Source organism: Montipora capricornis, chromosome 8 (assembly GCF_036669925.1).
Source record: "Montipora capricornis isolate CH-2021 chromosome 8, ASM3666992v2, whole genome shotgun sequence".
NCBI lineage: Eukaryota > Metazoa > Cnidaria > Anthozoa > Scleractinia > Acroporidae > Montipora > Montipora capricornis.
In genome coordinates this window covers 545716-555715 of record NC_090890.1, presented here as the reverse complement: position 1 = coordinate 555715, position 10000 = coordinate 545716, and the positions used below count along the sequence as shown (strand labels likewise).

The following is a 10000-nucleotide window of genomic DNA, read 5'->3' as shown; positions in this document are numbered from 1 at the left end:
TGTATTATGGGATTTTCGAAAATTGCGAATTTCGCTTTCACACGACGCAAGCGAACGCAAGCATAAGAGCAAACACAAGAAAAAGGGAAAAAAAACGATCCTTGTGCTTGTGCTGGCGCTTGCGTCGATAGATGTCTCGTAAAAACAAAAAAGCAAACCAGGTTTTACCTAACAAGCCACGCACTTGGAGGGTTGAGATAAGGATAAGGTATTGACCACTGTCAACCTGAATTTGGTGATTCAGAAGTCTTTCTCGTGTTAAGTACATTAAAAGTTGAACTAATAACCACAGCACTTCGCGCTTCAACTTGCTGTAAAAAAAAGTCGAAGTGAACTCGGAAATGATCAACATGCTCGATGCTCTTGTCACTCTATTCCCTATTCTATTCGCAAATTCAAAATGCTGTATTTTCGAAACGAAAGAGGTCACGGAACTGGAAAGTCGAAAAAAGATTTATTTCTAGGTCATCTTTAAGCTCCTATAGATAAAATTCAGAAGACCTTGCGAATATGATTTTAGGATATGATGACGTCACTGTGAAGACCATCTATTGTTTTCTTTCTTTTCTGGGTCCAGAAGGATCGGAGGGTCAGATGGGGGTCCACGTTTTGTACCGTCCCGCAAGGACCCGCAAGCATAATTAACTGTTACATTTCCCTTCCCCTCGGCAGCATTTCTACCATTCAAGTTAACGTTTTATTTTCTTTTTAAAGGTGATCTGAAGTAAGACAGGCATTATTAGGCTTTTACTTCGTGTAGAAGACGCACATGACGTAACAAAAGCTTTAGGGGTCTTTAGGGATTTAGAATTCTGTTTCACGATTTTTGTTCTATTGTTTTACGTCATGTGTGTCTTCTACACGAAGTAAAAGCCCATTATTATTTTTCTGAAGCTAAGTCAATACAAACTGGCACGTAAAGGGGAAAGCTATACATTCAAAGGAAAAGGAAATTAATTAACTAATTTGATGCAGTTGAAGATGAAAAAAAACTAAAAATATGTCCAATGTCACAGCTTATGTAAAAGCTACATTAATTGAAGAACAACCATTGCCTGCTTCCTCGCAAGAGCTTTCGGGAACATTGATAAAAGTGCAAACTGTGCTATTTTATTTTCAGTGCGGGGGAATGTTTTCAGTGCTACCTGTTCAACGAGCTAGAAACCGAATGCAATGGAGACAAGTCCTCTGGATATTCTCTCTCCCCATGGCAAAGCATAGCCACAAGTTAAAGTCTCTTTCTTTTTGTCAGATATCTGTTCAATCTTGATGACCAGCACCCATCGTCATTATCATCATCCCGAGCATCCTCTACACCCACATATTACACACTCAACAATTTTTCCCTGAAAGGAAACCAAGTAAAATATGTTTTACTGTTGTTCTGTCTTTTGCATCAATGGATGACAATGCACCAGTGAGTTTGCTAAGCCAGAGATCAAGGGGTCGACTCCTGCTTAGATCAGAACTCGGGGTCTCAAATAAACTGTGGAGAACGAACTGAGTTTGCGTAAAAAGGTGATAACTATTTGTAAAGGGTGCAAGCACAATGAAAAAAATAAGTTACTGTATAGGTCGTAATGCAAAGACTTGGATGTTTATAATAAACTCTGTTGTCGGTTAAACATTCGAACATTGTTGGCAAGGAATAAAGGCATCCGTGGACACTTTTTGCTATATTAGCATAACTAAGAATGTCCTCTTAGCCTGAATGTGTTTCTGGAAAGGGCCAAAACTGTTGAGGTTTACATGAATTTAGGCGACACATTTTCCTACATGTCTGTAGCTAACCTTCCAAAGGAGGACATTTCAAGGAAGACAAGTCTGCAATAATTTACTTTGCTTTTCTTGTCTTGAAAACATAGCAAAAACCTGGTTTCTTTCTAAAAAATGGCTTTTCGGACCTTATCTTGGTCTTTCAGAAAAAAATGTCATGACAAATGCATACAAATACTTGAAGGATTTTCAAGACAATCCTAAAATTGTTACTGTGGCTATGCAATGAAATGTCACATTTTAAGAAAATAAGTGTACGATAAAACAACACCTAAAGTCCATCCCTGGCTATCCTGCTGCTCTCGACAGTTTACTGAACATCCCCAGTCCAAATTAATACGATTATTGTCCCAGTAGTCAATAATATGAAATGTAAAATAACACCCAAAGGCAAACAATAATTATTACAGGCCCTTTGCAAATGCCATCCAGCAGCTGCTGTCCATGTATAAATCTCAATTAATTTTTTAAGAATCAAAATCACTGTAAAATCTCTTAACCAAATGTCAGTGGCTTCAAAATTGACATTCTTACTAATTTCATCATGCTCTTTCCATTTCTGGCATATATTTTGTACCAGGACCATTTTTTTGTGATTGACAAGATCACATGATACAGTCATTCAAAAGGCCTATTAAAAGTAGTACAGTGTACATAACTACTTTCTGCACCGAGAATTGTTTCAAATGTTACTGGTAATTTCACTGTACTTACTTCTTCGAGTTTCGATTTAGGTACACGGCAGATACAGTTGGCACCAAAGTTAGTATCCCTACACTGAATACATCTTAAACAACAAAGGTTTTCATATCCTTGCTTCTTCCATTTAGCAATCAAGTTCTTGTCAGCATACCCTTCCTTCAGGCAAAATTCATAGAGCTCTACAATGGAATGAAACAATAATGTTACTCTTCGTTTCCACAAACAATTTACTGTGGACAATTTGTAAACAATTGCCTCTTACCCTATCGACTCCAGCCATTATCTTTACAAAAGAAGGGTAAACTGTAATGATAAATAATGGTAAATAATATATAGACACGTGAAAAATTCAGGTGGCTTCCACAGGATTCAGACGCATGACCTCTGCGGTGCCGGGGTAATGCTCTACCAACTGGGCTATTGAGCCACTCTGTTGGGAGTAGGTCAATTTTTTGGGCTCCTGTGTTCCCATGAAAGGACTCCATGAATGAAATAAAATTATGTATTTATTTGAAGTGTCCTTTCATGGGAACACATAAGCCCAACAAATTGACCTGCTCCCAACTGAGTAGCATCAGTAATGTTCTTGGGGACACAAGCAAAAGAAAATGTTTGTACAAAAAAGAACTTCAAATCCACAGGAATTAGTTTGGACAACAGTTTTTGGGGGAAACGCATCATGGCTGCCATGACCTTATAGGTAATGTACAAGCCACCAAAGATTATCCATCAAAGAAAAAGTCTCACACTGTACAGTGTACATTGTAGGCAGTGCTAACAGAGTAAGGTCTATCGTGCACACAAGCAAAAGTAAATTTGTACAGATATGAGATAACAGTACTACGATTATTATCATTATTTTACAAAACAACAGGGCTTGAAACTAACGATAAAATCCAGTCGCGATTTTGCGACAAGATACGAAAATTTAGTCGCAATTTCACAAATTGTAGTCGCAAAATCGTCGTGCTGCATCGTTGTCAGCAGTTTAGCAAAACAAATATGAGCCCACAATACTTGTATGTAAAGAAACCACTGAAAATGTCAAATGATATAGAAGGAATAGAGTTGTGCACGTAACACCACAGCTAACTTACGCCACAATTACGCTATCTTCAAATTGAAAAAATTCAGAGCGAGAAATAAAATAATTTTGTCATTCCTTTATTTATTTTAGCAAACGTAGCAGCAAAGTGGCAACTGCTAACCCTTTTGTTTTGAAAGAGCAAAGGTGAAAACAAGTGGCAAATTTGCAACTTCTCCAGATATTTTAGTCGCAAAAGGAAAAAATTCAGTCGTAAATGCGACTGTAATGGTCACAATTTCAAGCCCTGAACAATTACTCAACAAATACAACAAATACAAGTTTCATGTAACACATGTAGTAATCAGACTTTAATACTTTAGGTATGTTATAGTTAAAATTTTTCCTTGGTTAAAAAATTTTCAGACTAGTTTGCTTTTTACTTTCCTTTGTTTCAGATTATGACAATGTCTATAAGACAACGGAAAGTAAGAAATTAACTAGTCTGAAATTTTTAACCAAGTAGAATATTTTAAACTATGCATCAGATTAAAGTAAATCACAGATGCGCATGCCCAGGGGCCCGTTTATCAAAAGTCCCGAAAACTTTTCGGGCCCAAAAAGCCCTTTGCGAAACTGCCAACCACTTGTTTTGGGAAGCTGATCTTTAAACATATTTTTAAGGTAACAAAAAGCAAGATGACTGTGAAGTTTGATGACTTAAATCCTCCCCTGTTCTTGAGATCCAGAGGGAATTATCATACACAAAAATAACCCGTAAAGTTTCGAGACTTAAGAGAAACAGACCCCAGAACATGAAACTGGTACTTTACAGCAGCCCCAAAACATTGAGGATGGTGCCCACAAATTCAAAGGTATTTTTGCACGGTTTACTGAAAACGCAGGAAAAGCAGATCTTAACAAGTGTTATTGAACTCCAACAAGAAAATTGGGGGTAACCAGACATTTTTCTAAGATAATTAATCAAGAATGCTTGCAAAAAGCATTAAAATACAAACCAATGTATGGCATTCTTTTCCAAATTGAAGCTTAATTATCTCTCAAAAATGCATGGTTATCCCCAATTTTCTTTTTGGATACCAAGAGCACTTGCTAAGTTCTTCTTTCTCTGCATAGTTTGAACCACACAAAAATATCCCTGTATTAATTAGCACCACCTATAGGAAATTGGAGTATCTCAAGATGCGCATAACGTATGTGCAATAACAATAATAGGCAACATTCTTAAAATGTTGTTATTCTATATTCCCAAATCCTTGATTTAAAGTATTTTCCTGAATTTTACAACAGAGTCCCTGAAATGCTGGTTTTATACCTGATAATGTTTCTTCTGTCTTAAAAGTTGCATCAATACTACAATCTGCATCACAACTGGCAGAGCAAACTACCCCGAGAGAAAATTTGAAAATAAAATAATGCCACCATTTTTTGACAGCTACGAATAATCGTAGAAAACCAAACTACTACCAGTTTAAAAATTAAGTCATGTGATTAAAATTAACTATGGCTGCAATAGTATTCTCTAAAAATACTTAACTTTACAATGTAGATAAGAATACAGTGGTAAAAGCAACTGCTGTACTATACAAACCTCTACTGATGGCCTTTCTTCTGTAAAACAGATCATAAACGTAGCGAGACTTCTGATGATGGATTCTGTAATAAATATGAAACGAATGCAAAAGATTTAAGACAAATTAGTTTGCTGTATAACCTCAGCAGTTAAATCTGAAAGATATACAATTACAAGAAGTAAAAGTACTAATACCTATAAATTGGCCACAAAGACTCCGTCTTTCGTTTTCCCTCGTGTGGTTCGGTTTCAGCTGGAGTACAAGGAGGCAAAGGTAAGTGGCTTTAAAACACGGTAACGTATAGCAGCCAAGGTAAAAATGAGTTACACAGGCTCACCACGTCTTCGATCAAACCGCGAAAGAGCATGACAGTACAGTTCGCTTACCTTCTCTCATTTTTTGATCCAGTTCATCAAGTGTCGGCTCTATCAATTCCCAACCATCAGGAGGTGGTTTCCTACTTCGACGCACCTTGGGCATTTTCTTAGTTCAAAAATACGAGTGAATGGTATTGAACGTCAAAAGAACCCTTAAAGAAGCGAGCGGAAGAAGTCGCCGATCCCAGAGCCCACGTGTCTTTTGATCAGCGCCAAAGCACGGGGTAGGTACTTTATGTATGGACCGATTCATTCTCAGTCCTTTCAGAGCTTAATCGCAAGAAGTGCGAGATCGACTTGGTTTCTCGGGGCAACCAATTCCCTCCCTCCCTCAATGGGCCATTTCCGAGTTGCTGTTTGTCTCGGTTTCGAAGTGAGTCTTGGTGCTCAACTATTGTAAGGAAGATGAGTTTGATTTGCATAAGAATACGCAACTCATTTCCATTTGAATGAAGGGGGTAGTTTCTAAAGAAACTGTGATGCTGCGTCGGTGGGGAAGTAGTATACAAAAATTTGGTTTTATCAACGGAGTTGATAATATAAATTGGCCACCGTACAGAGATTGTAAAAGCTGACGTTGCGAGCGTTAGCCCTTCGTCAGAGCGAATCGAGGAATTATGGGTTACATGTAGTTTTTATAGTTTTTATTTCATTCAAACGCGACAAAAACGTAGGCAACTTTTTAGTTAGAAGCGCGCTCAAAACTAACGAGCAACTCGGCACTTTCAAATGCGCGCGCTCACGATGCAAAACTTGTCTTTTCATTGTTAACACTAGCAAGATATCGGGACCTAAGCGATCTGTTAAGATCACCGATCGTTTCAAATGTACCTCCGCAAATGTCATTTATTGCATAACCTGTACGTTATGCAATAAATTTTACATTGGCGAGAAAGGTAGACGACTAGGTGACCGATTCCGCGAACACCTTCGCGATGTTGAGAAGAATGACAAAGGTGCATCTAAGCCAGTCGCTCGTCATTTCAATCTCCCAAACCACTCCAAAAAGCACATGGCTATCTGCGGCCTTTCCCTACATCTAGGTACGACGGAAAGCCGCAAGAATCTGGAACAAAAATTCATCTTCCAAATCGGCACCCTTAATCCCCATGGTATTAACGAACGCTTTTCATTTAACTAATATATTCCTATTTTTCACGTTGCCATGTTACCAGCAATAGCGTAGCTCCTACTCTACTATAAAAACTACATGTAACCCGTAATTCCTCGATTCGCTCTGACGAAGGGCTAACGCTCGCAACGTCAGCTTTTACAATCTCTGTACGGTGGCCAATTTACATTATCAACTCCGTTGATAAAGCCAAATTTTCATTTCCATTTGAATGGTTGTGCATCAGGACTCGCTTTGAAACTGAGGCATGCAGCAACTCGGAAATGGGCTATTGAAGGATTATTCTTAATTGTCAATTTGCTCCCAGTGAAGTATTACATGGGAAATGAACTTTTTTTTTTTGTTTTTGTTTAAGGCAAACCACAATTTCTGGAGCGTACACTGGGCTGCCTGTGGGACGAAGGGAATGAGTTGGGTGGTATTAAACTGCAGCCTTCCAGGCTATTTTTTTTTAAGTCAGGGGTCATTAAGACCACTTAAGGGGTCACCCAGAAGTCGTACCAGCAGAGGCCCTTTGGCTCGCACGTACATACGACGAAACAAATCCTTTTCTGAGGTTAAAATCTGGCTACCGGCCTATTATTCATTTGTCAGAAAGAAGAAATTCCTGTCATCTTTAGAAAAAATAGACACGCATTGCTTACGTGTGGTACTAAAGTAACACAGCACTTTATTCCATATTCTCGACTGAGCTGCGTTTTGTCTTCCAGCAGAGTCAAGTTGTCTTTGCGTAATATGTAGCTCTAATAGTACACGATATTGTTTTGGTATTGTATCTTGTAAGGCCATGGTAGAAGTCTTAGATAAATAGCCCCCTGAGAAGACATGTGGTTACTAGCAAAGTACTGACCCCAGAGAGATTGAAGAAAATAAAAGGGAATCGCGAAACATTGGCTTCTGGGCTGACATGTTGATCATTTTCAAGATCCCTCACAACTTCTTTTCACCACAAGTTTAAGCGTGCACTCTGAGCATCTGACAGCTTTGTAATACAAAAGTTCACTTAAGGTTCCCTGTCCGGCGAGGTTAGTATCTGGATGGGCGACCTCAAAAATATACCCCTTCATAAAACAGAAGCATAGGACCGAAAATTATATTTTAACGCTAACAAATGTACGGAAGCCTGTAGGGGACATACGAGATAATCATGGGTGGAGAAAAAAAAAAACATGTAAATTCGAGATAACAAACTAGAAAATGCGAGATAACAAACTGGAAAATGCGAGATAGAAAATGCGAAATAACAAACTAGAAAATGCGAGATAGAAATTTAAAGGTTTTCTTTAAATTTAGAACCTGGAAATCGAGGAGTGGGGAATCCCTACAATAGAAATTTTGAAAACGGGGAATGTCGAAATGACAATCATCTCCGGTATTGAGTTTTAATAGCAGCTTACATGTGCAATAAACAGATCATCAGCAGCAAACCTTCCAAATGCGTACTTTTTGACCTAAGACACTAAAATTCACACTTTAACCCACTGTCGCTTTTAAAACTGTGCTATCGTGCAGCCGGTAAGTAAGATAGAGAAATAACTTTGCAGTCGGCTTGCCTCGCCTGTCGACTTTTCCCCGTCATATTTGCTGTGCTGCCTTAGAGCCTGTTTTAGGGTAGTAACAGTGAAAAGCTTAAAGATAAATTTGTCGTCGAAAAAAAACTTGTCTTTAGGTTAAAACAAATTCAATGCAAACTGACATTTTACTGATTTCTGATGTGATCGCAATTATTTATCTTTTGCGGCAGCGTTCTCTGTTTTGCGATGCTGTTTTGCGATGCTGATCACGATCGATAGGCAGGTAGAGAAGCTGCTGAATAGGCAGTCAACGCACAGAAACGCCTCCCGGAAAAACGAAATGATATTGTTTTTTGTCTGTGGTAAACCCTTATTGTTTTCATGGGCATACCTGTTGAATAGTATTAAGCTCCAAGGACTGAGTAATATTAACTTTTTCTTTAATCAGACTACTTTCATGAAGTAGATCTAACAGCGAAAGAAAACACTGATCAATATATAGTTCTTTTTGCCGGTTTGCGCAAGCCTTGTGGATTTGCATTGGGTTGTGGCGCGCGCTTTTGAGTTGCATATCTAAATTTGTACCTAGTAATAGTTTTCACTACCTCTGCTCCCGCCTAAGATAATGCAGATAGCAGTTGAAGTGTGTGCTGCATATTGTGATGTCTTCATATTATTTTACATTTAATTAGGTAGGTAAATAAAAGTGAAAGATGCAAGAAAGGATGAGCAGCAACAAAAAGCATTTATTTTTAATTTCTATCAACGTTTATTTGATACGCTATCAATTGAAAAGCAATTTTCATAATTTTGGAAAATGCCTTGAAAATATGACAGTAAAACAGGAACAGGAACATTCAAAAACATGACTAGAAGGCAACATTTCGTGGTCATCGTTCGTCGTCATCTTTTTGATCCATTTAGTTCGTTCCACGGTACCTTGAAATACCATAAAATAGGAACAAAACAGGTTTATTATATTCGGATCGCTGATTTTTATTAGATATAAATAACTGTTGTAAAAATTATCTAAGATTGTTTGAAAATGTTGATACTGAGACTATGCTTTTGCTTTCTGATGTTGCAGTTTGTGGCAGAGTCTGTCTCCCTTGTTTCTGATTTCATTTGTGTCTGACAAATCGTCGCCCCTGTTTATGATTTGTGCCTCAAAAATAGATTTCTGATCGAGGCAATATGATTTTCTATGAGATACTGTAATCTTTGATTTTTAAAGTAAAAGAAATCGCTGTAAATATTCGAAAATTATTCATCTTCAATCGCTATGCTGAACCTTCGCTATCGGTGCTTCCGGTGAGTTTCTGCTTCGTGACTCAAGTTACCAAGAACACCTCGTGAACTCGGTGAACAATACCGATACCACCTTGCGCGCCCTGTTAAGCAATACCGATACCAGCTCACATGGAGTTTGCTTTCCCCTGTACAATATCTAACAATTTTCATGTTAATTTACATATCTTCCCTTTTTACGCCGGGCCTTCTAGGTTGCCCCCAGAGGCCAAAACCCTGCGGGAGCAATTAGTGGTGCGATACACATGCAATGGCCATTCACCCTGATGAAGCCGGCAGGTAAACTCGGCCGAAATATAGCTGAAAAAGAAAAGTGTCTTGTTTCTCTTCACATGTAGGAGTTTATGTATAACAGTTTGTGACAGAACGATAATTAGATAACCATAGACAGGGAATCCTGTAAGAAGCCATGGGGCTTAAGGGATGAGGATACCAATGACTGATTAAATTAAAAGGACTAACGCTAATTTTACTTCCCTAACAAGCGTAACAGGTTATGTTAAAGAATTTCAGGAAACATTTTGAGATTAGACCATTCTCTCTTTTTAAAAGCGGTGTTAAAGTTCTTACAT

General features: G+C 38.2%; 1 protein-coding gene across 2 annotated transcripts; it reads right to left on the bottom strand.

The window, feature by feature from the left end:
- Positions 1-679: 679 nt before the first annotated feature.
- On the bottom strand, positions 680-5677 carry LOC138060313 (protein BUD31 homolog). Of its 2 annotated transcripts, XR_011134327.1 has the most exons (6): positions 5484-5677; positions 5292-5349; positions 5115-5179; positions 2491-2657; positions 864-1346; positions 680-719 (listed from the first exon to the last, which is right to left on the bottom strand). XR_011134327.1 is itself a non-coding variant. In XM_068906051.1 (5 exons), the coding sequence occupies exons 1-5, from the start codon at positions 5575-5577 to the stop codon at positions 1296-1298; spliced, it is 435 nt and encodes a 144-aa protein (XP_068762152.1). In that variant the 5' UTR covers positions 5578-5677; the 3' UTR covers positions 822-1295. The 2 variants fall into 2 exon arrangements, 1 of the variants encoding a protein (XP_068762152.1); XM_068906051.1 differs by lacking the exon at positions 680-719 and having other exon boundaries at positions 822-1346.
- Between the last annotated feature and the right edge of the window lie 4323 nt (positions 5678-10000).